This window comes from Chamaea fasciata, unplaced genomic scaffold, assembly GCF_029207755.1.
Source record: "Chamaea fasciata isolate MVZ Bird 193981 ecotype frontalis unplaced genomic scaffold, bChaFas1.0.hap1 SCAF_2, whole genome shotgun sequence".
NCBI lineage: Eukaryota > Metazoa > Chordata > Aves > Passeriformes > Sylviidae > Chamaea > Chamaea fasciata.
In genome coordinates this window covers 58,839,747-58,860,259 of record NW_027094087.1, presented here as the reverse complement: position 1 = coordinate 58,860,259, position 20,513 = coordinate 58,839,747, and the positions used below count along the sequence as shown (strand labels likewise).

At 41.1% G+C, this 20,513-nt stretch overlaps 1 protein-coding gene across 8 annotated transcripts in view; it reads right to left on the bottom strand.

The window, feature by feature from the left end:
* The window catches only part of PCDH17 (protocadherin 17), an 89,727-nt gene extending 76,860 nt beyond the window's left edge, over positions 1-12,867 (bottom strand). For 5 of the 8 annotated variants that reach the window (XM_066176243.1, XM_066176249.1, XM_066176248.1 and 2 more), the window contains exons 1-2: positions 12,286-12,867; positions 7,345-10,845 (exon numbers count right to left, since the gene is read on the bottom strand). In XM_066176243.1, the coding sequence (XP_066032340.1) occupies positions 7,345-9,966 (2,622 nt within the window). In that variant the 5' untranslated portion in view covers positions 9,967-10,845; positions 12,286-12,867. Of the gene's footprint in view, positions 1-7,344; positions 10,846-11,071; positions 11,177-12,285 lie in introns of those variants that run through there. The other 3 variants (XM_066176244.1, XM_066176247.1, XM_066176246.1) reach the window with 3 other exon arrangements.
* Between the last annotated feature and the right edge of the window lie 7,646 nt (positions 12,868-20,513).

The window sequence follows — 20,513 nt, the reverse complement described above, 5'->3', positions numbered from 1 at the left end:
ACTCAAGGAACCTTTTTCCCCAGTCATTTTGTCTCTCTCTTCCTAGTACCTTTTTTCTATTTCTTTTCTTTTTCCTCTTTTTTTCTATTAAGGCAAGAGCCTGCAGTCCCCTGAGAGTGTTACTTGTTTCCAGTATTTTTGAACCCTTTAGCATTAATTTTACCACTTCTCTTACAGCTGAAGTAGCCATACAATTGAAAGCATAAAGCTTTCAGGCTATCTGCTGCAAAAATTTGTCCCAACTGCTCTACACTGACCTTTTGGCATCAGAGGATTGGTTCTATATTTTACAGATAAAAACAGAGCTGTGTTTCTGCTCTGGTCAATAAATTCTTGATTAAGTTCTCATTGCTGAATTTTTTACCTATAGGAAAACATTAATACTAGTGTCAAAATGTCTTTTTCTTCATACATGCAGATACTGTCCAGGATTGAAGAAGTATCCGAAGAATTCTGCCATGCAACATATGTTTTCTTCAGAAAAAAAATAAGCCAAAAAATAAAAAAAAAACCAACCCACATACATCACTTTTTGTTTGCAGAATAAGTGCCTTGCATGGCAAAACCTAAAACTAATTTAACTTGACATTTTTAACTTTTCTAGAAAAAAGGAAAGAAAGAAAAATTAGGCATGATATTTAGAAACATATATATAAATATTAGCTGGTATGTTAATGCTTCCTGGGGAGGAAGGTATTGAAGAGAAAGAAAAAAAAATCTGGGGAAAAGATTTTTTTTTTTTTTTTAATAAAATCCCAACTGGTTTACATCCAGATGTTGTGACTTAGGAGGAATTTTTTTAATGACACTTTTGTCTTATCAGAGAAACCAGACTATGTCTATGCTTTCTGAATACCAAGTAAATTTGTGAATTTTTCACACATACCTATTGCTAATTTTCCACGTAAAAATACTTGCTGAGTTTTAACAATAACATTGTCTTATTCAAAATTACAAAAATATATGAAAACATGGTAACGTGTTCAGCAATATGTTCAATGGAGTATTTGATTTCTTTTCCACTGTACACATGATTATGCTGTGTTGACTATCAGACTTGATCATCCCAAAAGTATTGCCCAACCTAACAATTCTATGATTGTGTTCTAATTCAGATCATTTTTACAAAAACATCTAAATTCCAGTTTCCTTAATTGTTTGTAAAGATGCTGTAAGAAAAAAAAATCATGAAAACCTCAAACCTCAGAATGAAGGGCCCAATCATACTATTCCTAGCTGCAGCTGCATTCATAGAGGTCTTAGTCTCAATTCACTCTTGAATCACTAAAATTATTTATGAAATCAAAAATATGGTATTGACTGAATTATAAGTAAGAACAGGCCTTTTCATCACCATGGGGAAGGTTAATAGAAACTTGAGAAAATATGTTCTTAAAGATAACTCTTCAAAGGATAGATCAGTCATTGAAATTGTACTAGTAATCACAAATTTGCAGGTATCTTTCCACCTAAGTTTAGGTGGTAACAGTGAACACAAAGATGTAGAAAGCTCAGACAACTTTAAGATTAGCTGAGAGCTGTGACAGTCAACCTTGTATAACTTGTTTCACGTCTTTAATAAAATAGCAAGTTCTACAGAGATAATATTTTTAATTTTTTGTTAACAAGAATTTCTGTTCTGGAAAGACTTTTCTCTTTCATAATATGTGTATTCCACTTTAGACTCTTAATTTTTTTTCTCTCTCTTTTTTTTTTTTTTTAAATTGTTCTTTATTACAGCTCTTCATTTTGGAAAGTTCTTTAGATTTCAAATGGAAATGTATATCAAGAATGATCCTTTTAAAATAATAGTGCTATAAATATCACCAGCAGGGAACTCAAGATCAAGACTAGATCAGATGCAACAGAAAAAAAGAGTTCAATTCTGCTTTCTCTGTCTATTTCAGCAGCCAGTGCAGAGTGGTGTGTTGCCAGATCCTATCCTAAAATGTATGTGCATCTTGCCAAAAAAATTTAAATAAAACTTCATGGGAGCATAGGAAAGGTTTTGTCCTTCAATTCTTGCATAGTCAACTCTAGGGCGGACTTCATCCAGTTAATGAAACTAAAGCTGCAGAACATTGTAACACAAAACCAGACTGTACACAAAACTCCAGACTGTATTTACACAATGCAAGCATTCAGAGGAGTTATTCTGCAAGACATCTAGCCTTGCAAAACACTGTGAAAGCTACAATAATGATAGCTAGGCAGGTACTTTAAGAGTTGCATCTCACAACTTAGTGTCTTTAGATAACAGCCCTAGAATGTGCAGCTGTGAATCTTTGGAATATATTGAGTACAAACCTGTAAACTTGCAAATGTTTAGAACTGCTGTAGTATCCTCTTGATGCAAAATGTTACCTTGTACTAGTTTAGTGAGAACGGAGAATAACACTCCTTTGTTGAGGTAGGAGATATAAAAAATAAAAACTATATACCTCTGTTTTCAGACAGGAAATTAAATCACTGAGGATGAGTGCAACTTCTGTGATGAAAGCTGCTTCTCCTTATATGCAGCAGCTGCAGATTTCTTTTTGTAATCTTGAAATTTCTGAGCAGAAATTTCTCAAAGTATGAAATGGCATATTTAAAGACAGAGCAGCAGCACTAATATAGTTCATGGGGTTTTTTTAATTCCCTTGAAGACTCTATCTTCTTAGATACTACTAGACACCTGGCGATGAAGCTGCACTAGGACTTGACATTAATCTATCGACACATCATAAACATCAGGTGCCTGAAGTAATAAGAACGATCTGTACTTTATCTTGAAATGCTGTGGGAGTGCCTGGTACAGCAGATACAGCAATTCCCAGCTTGAGAGCTTCTTTCAGCACAGTCATTCATTTTTAGCTGTTGTTTAACAAAAGTTATGACCACCTCTTTTTTTATTCACACCCATCTTATTCCTCATACATTTACAAAACTCCCCAATTATAATTATTACACCACAAGTACAGCAATAAATAATCTCTAGGATGATTAACACTATTTGCATATTGCAGATAGTTTTCTACACCACTGATATGTCACTTTGAGGAACCTATTTCTAGAACCTACTTGTGTAAAGAAACTATTTGTTTTCCTTTATCCATCTACTCTTACCTATTGGAAATCTGCAAGAAGAAGCTGTGTCTTGTTCACACAGGGAAAGGCAAACTGACTAACTCAGAATTTCTGTAGGAGAGATACACATATGTGAATGCTTGTAATTTTTTTTTTTCCTGATGTCTGCATTTCAAAATAAAACAAAATTCTGTTTCTTTTAGTCAGATGAGAAGGTCACCAGAATAAGATGAATCAAATTTTCCCTGTAGTCTTTAAGGGCTAGAGAGAACAGAAATCTTTTTTCAGCCATGTAGTTTCCATCTTTTCCTGCTTTCCTTCTCTCCAATAAAAAATAATACTTTGGATCTTACCTGATTCTAAGGATACATAGAATTTTGACCCTGGCAATGAAAATTGTACAGCACTGCCCTGTATTTAAATATTTTTAACAAAATTTTGTTTGAAAGCACTGTTTCTAAAGTATCTTTAGACAACGACTGCTGAAGTTAAGAACAATGAAACATGCTAAAGTGTAGATGTGTAACTTCCCAATATTTTACTAAATAGTGTCCTTAATACAAATCAATCTCAGGTGCACATCAAACCACAAATGGTCAATTTTCAGAGGGCCTAAGAACTTGCACCAATAAAAGCTGAATGTGTACAGCATCCTCATCTGTCAATCCAACATTTCATACATATATGTATGTAAGCACGTCTAAATTATTTAATTTTTATGGTATTGAAGAAGTTCATTGATTCATACATAAGTAACCCATGCAACTGTGGTACATAGGTGGATGCTACAAAGTAGTGAGCAAATACACAAGCTGTCAAATTGTGTGATTAGTGTGTAACAGAAGTCACTTAAAGAGAGGAAAGATTATACCACTCTTACCCATATCAGGAAGTAGTTCATTCAACTGCTGGTCCTTTTGGGTAAGTCTGAAACCCCTAGTCACTAAGTAACACTTTAGTCCACAGGTATATGTTGATGTAAATTGGGCTATCTGTAGAGTAAAATACTATTCATGAGAAATAAGGGAACCATAAGGCCCATAGCCTTCACTAGGTCTTAGTAGTAAGCAAAATGAAAAAAAAAAAGAAATACTATGCACTCCTAATAAGAGTGAGAAAATTTGGATCTTACTGAGAAAGAAATTATTCATTTGCTATTAAATATTTATAAAATCAATTGGATGTACTAAGTAATACTATAATATTTAGCATGTATATACATTCTCCATAGATATATAGCAAGTATATATATATATATATATATATATATATATATATATATATATTTAAAGTTTTAAAGAGAATTGTGCCATTAAACAGCTGCCGAGAAAATGAGAATGAAGAAATGCAGTTCCACTGTATGAATTACATAGTGTGGGATTATCATGTTTCAAAAATATATCTTTAAAAACTAATGGGAGCATTTGTTAGAGAACCCTTACACAACTGTTTACCTTCCCCTTACTGAGGTACTGAAGAAAACTGCTTAACTGGATTGATTAACTAGAAGAGATGATAAAGCAGCTGGATATTTTTATATTTTTTTTTTCCCACACTGCCTACACCTTTGATTCCTAACTGTGTAATTTACATATGCAGACACAGGTTTCTTGGAGTGATTAAAGATATAGTAGATCCAGACAGAGAGAGGGTTGATTCTTTACTATTTGTCCTGATGTCTGCAGTTTAAATTTTACATGAGGCAGAAGCACAGGACCAGACATAAAGTAGTGCCTACATTCTAAACGCAAATTTTATAATAAAATTTACTCCAGGGATGTGGAGATGGAGAATACAAAATGTATTTTAGTAATGCAAAAGTACAGTGAAGAGGATCAATTTTCCCCTCTAGCTACTTTAAATCTGAACTTTTTCTAAATAGAAACCAACTACACTCTTTCTTACTGTGTCTATTTAGCCAATACAGCTACAAAATATAGTATCAATAAGTATGTTTGAACAGGTTGTACACTAGGTAAAACTGAATGTTTTCCAATCTATTGAATGGACCATGCAAGCCTCCAAAACACTCTGTGTACATAATGAGTGAAAACAAGACCAGCATTAGATATACCAGTATATGTTATGAGGAGTTTCAGTTAACATTTTCCATAGTAGTCATAACGAAAACTCTTATAGAAACCACAACACACTTTTTAAGGGAGGAAATTCCTCTTTTAGCTTTATATAGATTTCAGAGAAAAAAAATCATGACTGATCTTATACAGTAAACACTGTAAAAAAAGAAGGAATTATATTTTCCATAGGGATTTTACACTACAATTGAAACTTTACTATTCAGTAGCATCAATACATTAATTAATTGCTTTATATAGGCATTACATGGTTGTATGAAAGTTTAATTTTCTGTCTTTTAGTAACTATTACACTTGTCAGTAGGAAAAAATATGGAGTGGGGTTTTTTAACTTTCTGACAACTCCATTTTACAGTAAAAAAAAAAAAAAGCTGACATTACTTAAACAAGTGTCATGGAAACTTATTCGTTTTTTAAAGCATGAATAATAAATCAAATTATCTCTGGTTGTGCCCTAACCTAAACTCTTTCCTAAAGTGTCACTTTTTGTTAAAATCAATTTCAGATTTTAAGTATTGCTCCACTCACCTAATTGATAGCAACACAAATTCATGATAGGCATAAAATGAAATTGCTTCAGTGACACAACTCAATAGTCGCTTGAGGATCAGCTTACAGTGACCTTGTACAGGCAGCCTCTTTTTCTTTTTTTTTCTTTCTTTTTTTCCCAGTTATAAATGTTCCATTTCCAGGTCATCAGTTACTTGAATTTTGGTTCCTTAATCTGCCAATTACTTTTGGCCATTCCTATTCAGTTTAAAATATTAGATACTGCTGGCAAGTAGAACATTTGGTGTTCACAGATCACAGGGCATGGTAACTCCAAGGTATTATGAATCTTCTTTAGGTACATCAAGTGACTACAGTGCAACTTCTTTCCCACTAGCTGCATACACAAAATGAGTCTGTGTCACTACTGATACACTCAGCTCATTCCCCTATGACTCAGAACAGCATACCAGGAGAACCACAGGATAAAACAGATACGACATTTCAAATATATTTAACAGTCATTATCCAGAGCCTGCTTTGAATCCGAATGTTAAAAATCACTTTGGAACATACCTGTAGTGTTTGAACATTAAGCTGCATTAATCATGAAGTAATACTTTAAATTGAATCAACTGGAGCCAATTTCTGCCCTCACCTTCACTCTGCAAGTTCACTGCTCTGAAATAAATCTTCTGAGTTTGGACTTCAATCTACTTGCTAAAAATTAAGTTGTTCTTTGATTAGTACCCTATATCCAATGGTCCAAATTCTGCCATTTCTCACATTCACAAAAGTCAGTACAGGACAGTGTGGGTATAATTGGCAGCAGATAGCAGCCCAGCTATAATTTCTAAATGAGCTTTGGAAGAAGACAGAGTATGTAAGTCTTTCACTATAAAGCAATCATAAATGTTGACTCAGGCTACTGGAAATCTGACTAGTTGTTTTGCTGGTTTATGACAGGATGTGACTTTTGTTAGCATTTGGAGGGAGGATGGAGTCACCACATACATTTTCTTTCTATTTGACTAAGCAGAATTTTCAGCACTGAAAGTTTAGTTGTTTATGGGGAGAGGAGGAGGCAATGGGGCCCCAATGATACTGTCAAAAAATACATTTATGGATATATATTCTAAAGAAGGAAATTGAAAAAAAATTAAAACATGTGTCTTGGAACAATAGCTCATATTTATATACAAGATTGGAGGGCTATAATACACTGTTGCAATAGATGTCCTCAGTGTGCAGTTTCTTCCCTGTCCTGTTAGTTACTGTAGGTGGTATGACCACTTTAGAAACACCCTCCTGCTCCTCCACCCCAAACCAAAGAGAAGTGAAACGTGTGGAAGTGCCCACCTCTGTCTGACAGTCTCCTGGGAAAATACCCCAGCATGCCTCAAATGAACTGAGTGCCTGCCCACACTCTCACATGCACCTCTTTGGCACTGCCACAAATCTATTTGTGCTTCAGTGGGTATTTTCTTTTGAATCACATGGGACACATCAATGTGACAGCAGAACCAGACCCATCACATGTGGTCTGGTTCAACTTTCATTAAGTCCACCTGTCTTTAGTGACTTGTGTTGGTCCCTTCAGTGGTGCCTTACAGCAGATTGCACTGCAGACAAAAGGGAAAGTTAAACCAGTGTCTAAAGTGAGGTCCAGGGTATTCTAAAAGTCTCCTACCTGAATTATGGACATCCGGCTCGGGGGAGCCTCGCTGGCGTTAGTCCCTTGCCCTGTGAAGCTGGTGTGGCAGCCCACATGTCCCTGGGGTACAGTCAGGTTGTTGGAGGCGGGCTTCAGGTACATCACCTCAGACCTGGGAGAGCTGAGGGGCAGGCGGGTCTGGTAGTCAAAGTACATGGGTGAGGTGGCCAGGGATGGGCTGCTCACCACGTTCATGACATTGAGGGGACCCCGGCTGTCCTCGCCCTCACTGGGCACCAGCATAATGTCATTCTTGCTGATCTTCTTCTTCTTGCCCTTGCCCCCTCCACTGCCACTGCCTCCTCCTCCCCCGCCACTGCCTCCCCCTCCTCCCAGCTGAGGGTGGCTATACTCGGCAATGCGACAATTATAGGTGCGGATCTCCTTGTTCTCTCGCTTGCACTTCACAGCAATAGTTATCATGGCAGCCAGCAAGATGATGGAGACAGTGCTCAGTGTCACAATCAGCGGCAGTGACAAGTCCCAGTGTGGCCGCCGATGCTGCTCACCATTCACCTGTGGCTCGCCAGCCTCGGGCAGGGGCCCTGCCAAAGCCCTGACTATGAGCTTGGCCACAGCAGAGAGGCTGGGTTTGCCATGGTCACTGACTTTTACCACCAGTTCAGCCACAGGGCTGAGCTCCTCCCAGTAGGGGTGCAAGGTGCGTATCTCACCGCTAGTGGGGTCCATCTCAAAGAGATGCTCCTCATTGCCTTCCACAATCTCATACGTGAGGCGCCCACTTTCCCCAAAGTCACTGTCCAGGGCGCGGACGGTACCCACGGGGTAACCCACCCCAGCATTGCGTGGCACCTGCAGCTCAGCAGTGTCATTGATAAGGGCAGGCAGGACGATGAGGGGAGCATTATCGTTGACGTCGAGCACGGTGACACGCACTGTGGCATTGCTTTCACGGTGAGGTGAACCTGAGTCTTTGGCCAGCACACGGAACTCAAAGTGCTTTGTCTGCTCATAATTGAAGCTCCTCAGGGCATAAATAGCACCATTTGTGGGGTTGACAGAGACATAGGTGTAGATGGAGACATCTCCCACATGCCCAGGCAGAATGGAGTAAGACACCGTCCCATTTTGGCCCAAGTCAGGATCCTGGGCCAAGACTGAACCCAGGTACTCTCCAGGGATGTTGTTCTCAGGAACCTGTAACACATAGAGATTCTTGCTGAAGCGGGGTGGGTTGTCGTTCTCGTCAAGGATCCGGACAGAAAACGACTTGGTGGAGTTAAGTGGAGGATTGCCCCCATCACGTGCCACAATGGTCACATTGTACTCGTCCTGTGCCTCACGGTCCAGGGGTCGGTCGGTGACCACAGTGTAGAAGTTGTCATAGTTCTCCTCCAGGGTGAAAGGAACGGCACCGGGCCCGCCGCCACCGCCCAGCACCCGACACTGGAGCTGCCCGTTCTTGCCTGAGTCACGGTCGGTGACGCGCACGAGGGCAATGACAGTGCCTGGTGGGGCAGCCTCACTCAGAGCTCCCTGACGAACAGAGACAAAGCCAATGGTGGGAGCATTGTCATTGCGGTCAATGAGGCGGACAGTGACCTTGCAGTGAGCGGGGATGGGATTAGGCCCCAGGTCCCGAGCTTGGACATCAATCTCAATGAGGCCACTCTCCTCATAGTCCAGGTTGCCTTTGACACGGATGAGGCCACTCTGTGGGTCAATGCTAAACAGGTCACGGACGCGCTCAGGTGCGTAGCCACTGAAGGAGTAGAGCACCTCTCCATTGGTACCCTCATCGGCATCAGTGGCATTGAGGTCAATGACTGCTGTGCCTAGTGGTGCATTCTCTGGCAACTCTACCACATAGGAGGCTGCCTCAAAGATGGGGCTGTTGTCATTGGAGTCAATGAGGCGCACATTGATCTGCACTGTGCCTGAGCGTGGTGGGTCACCGCCGTCCAATGCCGTCAGCACCAGGGTGTGGTGACTCTGCTCCTCACGGTCTAATGGCTTCTGGATGACCAGCTCTGGAAACTTTGTGCCATCACCACGGGACTTCACATCGAGAGAGAAGAGGCCGTAGTCATCACGAGTGAGCAGGTAGGTGCGCAGACCATTGTCCCCAGCGTCTGGGTCATGGGCACTGGTGAGGGGGAAGCGGGTGCCTGGTGCAGCATTTTCAGAGATGTCCATGTCCACTTGGTCAGAGGGGAATGATGGTGCGTTGTCGTTCAGGTCCTGAATCTCCACTTTGATCATGCAGATCTCCTGGTCATTGGCAAACACCTCGAGGGACAGCTGACACTTGGCGCTGCGCCGGCACAGCGCCTCACGGTCAATGCGCTGCTTGGTGTAGAGCAGCCCGCTCTCCCCGTCCACGTCCAAGAGGTGCGGGGCTGAATTCTCCAGCACCCGGAAGCTGGATTTGGGGCCGCGGCCGGGGCCGCCACCGGGAACGCCACGCTCCGGGGGCAGCATCCCGCCTCCCGCCGCGCCTGCCGCCAGCCGCGCATCGCGCCCGATGTTCCCGATGACCGTGCCCGCTCCCTGTTCCTCCGGCACCGAGTAATTCAGGTTCTTCAGGGACAGGGCGGGAGCCCAACAGAAGAAGAAGCAACAAATGGAAAGGTACATCCCCAAACAGGGGTGGGGGCGGCAGGTGCAGCAGCGACGACCAGGGCTGTCCCAATCTTCTTTGCCTCCTGCGTCGGGGTTGTTCCTCCTCTGACGGCTCTTTTTTTCCTTCCTTTTGGATTTTGAGGGTTTTTTTTTTTTTTCCCTTCTCTTTCCCCACCCCTATATTTCAAGTTCCTGAACCTGTTGCTTTAAAACATCTGCAGAGACACAGGATGAGAGGCAGCAAATAGACCATGTAGCTCAGAGGGAGGGAGCAATCGGGGCGGGGGGGTCAGGGGGAGGGGAGGGAGCAGCTTCGGCAGCGTTTCAGCAAGAGCTTGCCGTGCTTGCAGTCCCCCTCGCAGTTACTTCGTCTGTCCAACTTCGGCAGTGGGAGGGTTTCAAAAATCAGAAAATTTGCAAAAGATCTCCTCCGGGCAGGCGATGTGTTCCCGATCCTTGAATCCCCGCAGATGTTAAAAGAATAATAAAAATAATAACAATAATAAAAAACCGGCGGCAGTGGTTGTTTTTCTAAAAACAGAAATATTTTTTAAATAAGTGTATTCATATATACATAGGAAAAGGGGGTGGTCACAGGTCTGTAGCAGAGGTAAAAAAGCTTATTTACTAGTCATCGCTTGTGATGCGACTAATGGAGTGGAGGGGTAGGAGAGAGACAGAAGGGAAAAAAAAGCCTCAGCTTGTTGTTGAAGCCCTCTTCGTGTGCAGTGAGCGGCAGTGAAATGTCTGATTGCTCCGCGGGGTTGTTGGTTTTCAGGGAGTGTTTTGCTGCATTTAGAGATCTAATCTTGCATTGCTTGCGGCGGAGAGCTGCATCTCGCTGCCGTCGGTATTTCCCCCCTCTCTGTCTCGTACACCCTGGGTCACTGTTTCCTTCCCGAATCAGAGGGAGAGGGGATGAGGATTGCAGGGCAAGAGGGGAAAACAAAACACATTAAAAAAAAAAAAAAAAAACACAAGCAAACAAACAAAAAAACCACCCCCACCCCCACCCCCCCCCCAGCAAAAACTAGTGTTTGGATTTATAGCTTCCTTTCTCTACCTCGACTACTAGCCTCCCACCCGTCCTTTTGGGGTGAAAAAAAATTAAGAAACCCACCCGTTGACCTTCATCACTAGCAGTAAATATATATTTTGAGGGAAAGCTCAGACCGTGCTCAGTCAGCAGCACACTCGGGTTTCTTTAAGACAGGCCAGTAGCCGCCGCCACCACCACATCCTTTCTCTCCGTGTATCTATGCGTGTGTGCGTATGCGTGTCTGAGGAGCTGCACTTTTCTCGATGCAGTTTAATTCCAGTTTGCTTTTCTCTCCAGCCGAGAGGAAAGCAACAGGCAACCCATGGCTGGACGCATAGATTTAAAAAAAAAAAAAAAAACCAAAAAAAACCCAAAAAAAAACAAAAAAAACAAAAAAAACAAACAAACCAAAAAAGCCAACAACAACAACAACCAAAAAAAAAAAAAAAAAAAAAAAAAACCAAAAAACAAGAAACAAGAGCGGGGGTGGGAGAGAGGGAGGGGGGAAAAAGAAAAGCCACCACACACACACACACTCACACACACACTCTCTCTTAGTCTCTCGCTAAAAGAGAAACAGTCTCTGTATTCACAGGGCTGCGCTATCAAGTGCCTCTCTTTTCTTTCTATTCAGCGTCTCTTTCCAATGACACTGCCGCCTAGTCCTCTTCATTTAGGGGAGGGAAGAAGAAGAGGAAAAACAATCCTGCCGATTAATAAAGTGGGAGATCTTTTAATCGATTAATTCGCTTATATTAAAACCTATGCAGTTCCGCGATCAGTGTGATGCATTTTTTTGCAGTCCTTTCAAAGCTTTAACAGGCTCTCTCAGCATCTTGGTACAGGGGAGAAGAGCGGCAGCAACGCCAGATGCGTTCCCCCTCTCCGATATACACCCTTCCTAGCGATATGGTGTATAGGTAAATACTGGGAAAGGGTAGAAAAATTTTATTTCAGGTTCTTTTAACAACCTGAAATAAACGAATGGCAAATCCAGAAATGCAGGTGTTTCAATCTGCTTGGATGAGTCAGATCCAGCGGAACAAATCACATTCACTATCGCCTCATGTTCCTTCACAGACATTAGCTGCAGCTTCTTCCTAACGCATCTCTGACTCACTCTATAGACAGGAAAAAAAAAAATTAATCAGATTTATATTTTGGAGAGGGAGGAGGGAAAAAAAAAAAAAAAAAAAAAAAAAAAAAAAAAAAAAAAAAAAAAAAAAAAAAAAAAAAAAAAAAAAAAAAAAAAGGAGAAGGTGGGGGTGTCGGATCCAGCTACACTTTTACTATACCTCTTTCTCCGGGAGACTGAGGATCAGGAAAACAAGGCTGTTATCCACTCACTGGCACAGAGGCGCGTCTGTTTCCTGCTTTGCTGAGTGTTTTTAACCACCTTTCCTCAGTGTTATGTGTGAAATAAATCAGAGATCTTTCACATTAAAAAAGAAAAAAAAAGGCAATAAAAACATAGGTTTCCAACACATAGCTCACAGATCTAGTTCCGAGTCTCAGTTCTGCACTGTTTTTTCTCCTTTATTTGAGTCCGGACCCAAAGTACACAGTTAATTCTGCAACGTATGGCAGGGAGGCTTTCAAATGCAAAAGAAGAAAAAACAAATATTCTTCTCTGCCTCATTGATGGGTGGCCCCTTGCAAACAGACAGTCACCAGTCTTAGCCAGGCAGCACGCGGAGCGAACGCCGATCCCCGATAAACCAGATCCATTTCACCAGCCGCCCGCAGGTAAGTGGAAAATTCAGTGAAAATTCAACAGTTGGAGCCGCGCTCTGCCTCGCGCTCTCTCTCTCTCTCTCTCCCCCCCTCCTCGCCTCCCTCACTGCAGCACTCGCGGGGCCGCCGCGCCGCGCTCGCCCAGCGCCGCTCGCTGACTGCCTCTATTCACCTCACGCCGCGGCTTAAACATTGATACGGATTCCCCGCCAGCCAATCGGCGGCGGCGGCGCCGGCCGGCCCCAGTGCGGCCCGGCCAATGGGAAGAGGCGGGCGGGTGGGGGGCGGGGCCGCGGCGGGCGCTGGGTGTCATTGATTAGATCGGCCCGGAGGGCGACGCGGGGCGCGCGAGGGGCTCGCGCGGGTTGCGGTGTCTGGCCGCTCGCGCACCGCAGCGGCGCGCCCCCGGCCTCCGCCGCTTCCTCACCCGTGCCTCCCCGCCCCCATTATTTATTTATCTGTTAGACGTGCTAACAAGTCCTCCGTCTTGACGGGTGGGGAAGCAGGGGGGACGCGACGCCCCCGAACTCGCCCAAAGCGAGGGCGAGGACTGGACTTACCGGTCCCCGAGTGACCGCCGGCTCGGGGATGCGCGGCGGGAGGAGGGGAGTGTGGATGTGGGGACACCCCCGCCACCTCTTTCCCGGCCCGGCGGGGGCCGCCCCGAGCGGGTCTCTTCCGCCCCGAGGGCGGGAGCGCATCACCTGCCCGCGGGGAGCGGGGCGGTGGCAGCCGTGTCGTGAGGGCCCGGGGGCCGCAGCAGCGCCCGCCCCCGGCGCGCAAGGGAGGCTCCCGGCCGGGGGCGGCGGTGGCGGGGGGAGGACTGAGGCTGGAAAGGTGCGTGCTCGGACTGCCGGAGGGCCGGTGTCGACCCGTGCGTACGGAAATGAAGCTGCCATTTGTGACGAGCGTGTAAGTAGCAAGAATCATTTAGGGGGAAAGGAGAAAAAAAAAAAAAAAAAAAAAAAAAAAAAAAAAAAAAAGAAAACATATATATTAAAAGAAATAAAAAGGGAAGAAAATAAACTCCGGAGCACTTACAAGACGCTCCTGAGTTATTTTAGGAGCGTCTCTTAAAAGAGCCAATTAAGGCAGCTGCTCGTTCGCCTTGCTCAACAGGATAACCGTCAGCCCTGAGTTACTATGTCCACAAATAAAATTTGACTAGGAAGAAAGTCTTGCAGATTTATATATTCAAAGAGGTGTTCTTTCCAGACCCATCTTCCCGTCCTGAGGACCTCTTTGTAGCTGTGAAACGGACCGTTTGCCATCCAGAGCGAGTCTGCTGGTAACCGTTACAGAACTAAAGCCGTGTTGAAGTGCAGTGTATAAATAAACTGTACATACATTAGTGGCAGCAGAAAACCACTAGTCTGAGCCGAGCCAACTTTCTGTGTGAGAGCGACGGACAGATGAAATAAAGGATATGTTTACAAAATGGGCTTTGCTTTCTGCATGAGGGCTTCAGATTGGCTGAGAGAATTTGGCGTCTTCGGCTAAGTCACGTTTTTGGAGAAGTTCCCTATAAAAGCAGCACAGTATTAAAAGTGGAACAAACACCAGCGTAAGCCCCTAAGCTATCAGCGGACCTCATTTGACTGCAACTTGAGTCTTTTGCTGTACTCTCCTTATTCTGCAGTTTATGCCAAACCTTCAGGATGTCTCAGGATATCCAGAGATTTTTCCACGCCAGTTCTGCTAATTGAGGGGAAAAAAGGGTCACTGCAATTATGTAATGGCTCCCTCTAGCGTGCCAGAGATACTGCTGCATTTGGGGTATATCCCGTCGGCGTGCATCCTGTGAGGCATGTGTGTGTGTATATATATATCTGTAGGTATAGATATATATATACGTACATACAGTGGGTTATACTATACACTGTGCCTAAGTGCGTGCACATGCGGTAACACTAGCTTCCTTTCAGAGTATGAAAGCACCAGCAGGAGTAAAAAAATAAAAAAATAAAAAAATAAAAAAATTGTATTATGGTGGCATATACTATGTAATATATTTCTGACAATGTTTCTCATGTTTGGTTTAAGAAACAGCCTCGAAACCCAGAATGATTTTTTTTTTGAGGAGGAGGAGGAGGCTAGTGCCTTCATCACTTTCTTTCTCCAGCCTAGTGAGTACTTTTTTTTTTTAATATGACTCAGCATTACACAATAAATACTCTGACTCCACAATGAATTCAATATATTTGAGGGCACTCTGCAGTTTGTAAAACATGTACTCAGGACTCTGAATTAGGGGGAAAATTATATAACCCTTTATACAAGTAACTGGAGTCTTTGCTTGTAAAATCTGTCTTTTTATGAAACATTTTGCAGCTTACAACAATCTATTGATACCAACGACCTGCATCGAATACTTAGAGGAAAAATAAAATCTGAAACACTAGCACTGGATCTTCAAACCTCTGACTGAGTGCCAGGTGATAATGATGAATGAAACTGCTTGCTCCACCAGTCACTTTGGTTTTGTGGTGTTAAGTTCAGCAGAGCTGCATTTTAATACTCATTCGCTGGTATGGCTGATTATTAATTATTTCTAGTGATTTCTTGGAAATCATGCCATCTTGGCATCTTTACAAATTGTGTCTCTTTAACCCAGTAGAGACTTAGATGCCTAACTGGAAAAATACACATTAAAAATCCTGCCTGAATATGAATATATGCCTCTGTCAGGCTGATGTTTGTTGCATGAGACAGTTTATAACAACAAAATGGCATTTATTGATTTTAATCCACCTGTGCAAGTAATGAATATTTTATTAGTTTGATGATTTTACAGTATATCTATAATACTTTTTCGTCAATTTTTTAGCGCACGTTACATATTTGATAGCTTAGACTGGGATCATAATTTAATATTCATTCATCAGAAATTGTGTTTTTTCACAAAGAAGAGGTGGAAATGAAGTGTATGATGGTAATGCAAAAGAATGCAAATAATACCTATACGTTGTGCCATGTCACTACATGTTGAATATATAGTTTTTATTTATTGCTGAAAAAAACAAACAAAAAAGAAAACAAAATTAAAAAGTGCTTATTAACAGTTTGGAGAGAAAGCTGGACTGTGGAGAGGCTAATACATAGAAAAAAGACAAATCCTTAATAATAGAAATACACATATAGAAGATTGGCACTGTCTGCCAAATCAAGAAAAGCACATTAAACACTGTATAGGAGAAGCTCAACAGAGGAGAGAAGTCCAATATAACAGCCCTAATAATTAACTATGTATGAAGTTAAATTATGCTTTGGAAAGCTACTTTCCAATACTTCAAGTGTTTGTTTATTGGGAGCTATAGTCTGATGTTAATCAAAATAATAAGTAGTAACAGGATGCATCTCCAAAATTTTTTTAAATTGATTTATTAAAAACATAACAGTATGCAGTCTTTTTTTTTTGTGACGTGTTCATGATGAAATCTATTACTTTATTATTCTATTTTTAGCAAAGACAGGTAAACATTTAGTCTTTCAAAAAATAAAATAAAGGAAATAAATAAGAAATACCTTCAATCAGAAGTATTGAAATAAAAATCTTTTGTCTTGGTGTGGAGGGTGCTTAAGCATAGCACAGGAGTCTCAGAGCAAATATGCCTAAACAACTGAGAGAAAATAGGGAGACCAGGAAAAGATCAATATAATTAAATGTCAAAGTTCAGTATTTAAGTTATTTCAGCCTAAAATGTATCATTGGGAATGCCCAAATCCAATCAGCTTGAGAACAACAGAAGTAAAATTAGAAAGGCCAAGGAGCAAATTTGAGGAACAAAGAATCTATTTATTAGACAATTAATTACCCCTAATAACCAAACATGTGCTTTACCTGTGTGAGAAAGCCATGACACAACTGTCCAGCCTATTTAGCCATAGGTATAAACCAAAAAGTACTGCAGAGAAATTATATTTCTGTGCTTCAATACTCAGAGCAACTGAAGGCATTTCCTCAGGTCAATTTTATTTTAGTAACAGCAATGAGATGTGGGTGTGTATAAGGTGTCAGTGGTGATATTCTTAAACAGCAGAAAGCATCTAACTAAATGGTAGTTATCAAGCATTCTTACAGAATCTGAAAATTAGGTAAAAATATGCAGCCATTAAGATCAATTACTATGTCTGAGGATTAAAATGTACAAAATCTCTTTTAAAAAGACTAGAAGGGTGGTCAACAAATTGTGGTGTGGCAAGATTAATTTTTTGTAGTAGTAGTATAAAATGAGTTAAAAAACCAATTAAAAATAGAAATTGTATGGCATCTGGAGAAATGTAAGAGAAGTACTGTCCAGAAACTCAATGGAATCAATAGAAAATGTTCCACTGATTTGATTCATGCCATAGTGGAAAAGTAGTATAACTTGCTTAGACTAAAGGGATATTCTTTCTGTTTGTTAGTATTGTTTCAAAGTTGTAACAGAACAACAAATGAAACCCCTTTTGTTGCTCTGTATGTGAGCAGTTTCATGTCAATTTAATTGTGAGGTCACGCCAGCAAGACATGTATAAGACAGAATTGCTGAGAAAGGGAATACAAAATAACAGGGCGGTAGGTAAAGGCAAGAGAGGGTAAATGTCTGCAAATGGTGTTAGTGGTCTAATGGGAGGATAGGACCCAAGAAAAGAGAGAAGTAGGAAAAGGTCACTGAAGCAGGCACAAGGCTATTTAAAGGGTTCAGGCAAACGGAATTAGTGAGTAGGAACTAAGTCTGAAATCCTCACTGAAGGAGTTGATGCCTATGGCTTTTATGTAGCTGGGCATATTATGGTTACAGTGGTACCTGTGTCATTTTGGAAACACAAACATCCACATTCACAGGACTTACAGAAAGGGTGAGTTTTAGGCCACATGTAAGGTTCTTAGGATCTGTATTCTTATGCCTTTTTTTAGCCACATTATTTAATGATTATTTAGTACAGTATACAGAAGCATTTTTCGGTTTTTTATTACAGTGAAAACAGGGCACACTGAGATAAAACTCAGCATATTTCAAACAGACTAAGTTTTTCTTAATGAGGTGGTTTTTTTTAAAGTAATTTCTTTAAGAGCAATTGAAATACTGAAAACTGGTTTCCTACAGGTGTGTCTTTTAATTTTCCCTCTGCCACTACTACCAGATTCCTCCTGTGTCTGATGGTTGCCCTGCAGCTATGAGTGGCTGGTTGAGAGGGACATGCTGCTGGGCCAGGCAGCAGCTGCCTGGGAAGGCATAACACCTACCTTTACTTCTCTCAGGGTATCGATTTATGTTGCATACTCACTGAAATGAAATTTAAACTAAAACCACCTTTAAACCACTTGCAGATTTGATTGAAATTGTCCAGTAGTTCACAGAGTAGCTGGGTGGAATGATGAAGAGACAGAGACACTGAGATTATGGTCAAGGGGGCTGATGTTTTTACTTGTGTAACCTCCTTTAAAAAAACTAAAACATTTTAAAATAAAACACTTTAGCTGTTTGATTATAACATGATGCCAGTTCTGGAGTTAGGATGTGGCATAGTAATATGATTGTATGACTTGACCTGTTAACATAATGCACGTGCTGCCAGTACCAGTGAGATAGGAATATACTGTAAATACAGACATTAGATCTTGTAAAAAAGAAAAGGAAATGTCTGCATTTTCCAATAAAGGATATTCTCTGAAACATTTTAAAACTTTTCTGAAGCAAATATTGTATGGATTTTTCTTAAACCTGAAATTTTTTGTTTGCACAGTAAATTACATCAAACCATATAGAGAACAACAATATGCTTTGCTTCACTGAATAATGAAGTACTTTAGTGATGAAAATCTGTTTTGTGAATTATTTGTGACAAGTTTGTTAGAGATTAGAGCACATAGACCTGTCATTAATATAATGATTTAAATGTTTGTTTAGAAATTTATAAACATAATTAATTTTGATGAAATACTTGGTTTTGTAGGTGGAATTAATTTGATTGCAGTTATTGTTAATGGTTAATGTCTCATATGTCTTTTAAAGATTATGTGGCAGGACAAGACAGGTTTTCGTTGTCTTGTTCCCCTTTGGCTTAGGCTGCTCTGGAAATATTGTGCCTTCCTTGGGAATGGTCAAATAAAGAAATTTATGGAAATGCAGGATAATAAAGAAGAAAGAGCAAGGGGGAAAGAAAAAAAAAATCAAGAGTGAGCAGAAACTCTAATAAATGCTGAGAAAAGCAGGGAACAGAACTACTGTATTACTATATAAGTTTCAGAGGGGAAGTAAAATACTCTCTTGGGCTTGGGGAGTGGACTTTACATAATCTGCAAACCTGCAGAGCTGCTAGACTGGGACCATGCATGGACAAGAATACCTGGTGTCTTACATCAGCATGAGTCAGTGGATGTTCATCTGCACCTTTTCTATTCTATCTTACTTTGGATATTTTATCAAGCTTTGTTTTGGGTAGCATCTTACCTTTGAGATTTAAAACTTTCTTGGGAGAGCTGATAGTGCTAGCTTTAGGGAAGAGGTAGAAGCAGATAAAGCTCAAAGATCTGGATAAATGATTTATATTTTGCAGATAGACGTACTGATAGGCAATAAAGTTGGAGAAGCCAAAATCATAGAATCACAGAATGATTTGGGCTGAAAAGGACCTTAAAATTATCTAGTTCCAACACCCCTGCCATGGGCACAGACACCTTTCACTGGATCAAGTTGCTTAATATCCCATCCAACCTGGCCTTGACTGCTTCCAGGAATGGGGATCAGCAAGTTCTCTGGGCCACCTGCACCAGTGCCCCATAACCCTCACAATAGAGATTTTTTTTCCTAATACCTAGTCTGAACCTACCTTCTTTTGTTTTAAAGCACTTCCCCCTTCTGTCATGATAGGCCTTTGTAGTTAAAGTAACATTTCGGGACATATCGGATGATGTGAAAGACCAGGAAAATCAAAGAAAATGGAGACCCTAACAAAAGTCTTGATAAATATATTTCATGAGAGCTGTTTAAGGGCAAAATGATGTGCTGGAAGACCTCTAAGAAAAATACCTTACCTAGTAGTCTTTAAGGATATTCTCAGTGAGATTTGGTATGGAACAAATATTTTCCTTCTCTTAATTAAAACAAACAATTCAAACAGAATTACTGACTCAAGAGCATCTAAGAAAGCTACTGGATATTTCTCATGCTTTTTATGTAGGAAGGTCCCTAGAAATATCATTATATTAATATTATTAATAGTAATTCATACATGGGAATTCACTGAAATCTCGATATACTGTGTCACTGAATCTCTTCACTCTTCTAGTATTTCAGTATTACAATTGCTTTGGAGCTAATGTTTACTGTCTGTAGCCAAGGAAGTGTGGTAAAGTTCAATGCATCGCTTTCTCCTCACAAAGCACTACTTAGAGGTTTAAAACTAACATCAGTCAGACTGTCTTGGTTTAGATAGACAGGTATCTGCCAGGGAGGATTGGAGTCTCCCTTGAAATGTAAGCCCCTCCCCCCCTTTTCCAAATTATCATAATTTACAATTAAAAGGCTGTCATGCAAAGATTTTGGGAATAGGTATGGCAGTTCTTTACTAGGGATATAAAAATACAGATGTCCTAGTACACAAGAAGCAAAGAAACAAACAAGAAATCCTAGAAAACCTTGACAGAGTCAGAAGTACAACCTGACACCCTGTTGGTCAGGGTGTTGGAAGCAGTCCAAAGTAAGCCCCCCTGGAGTGGTAGATGTGGTTCTGTTGGAGTAGAGATGGTCCCGTTGAAGAAAAAGGGTCCAGTAATGGTGAGATGGGTCCAGTCTTCCTCCAG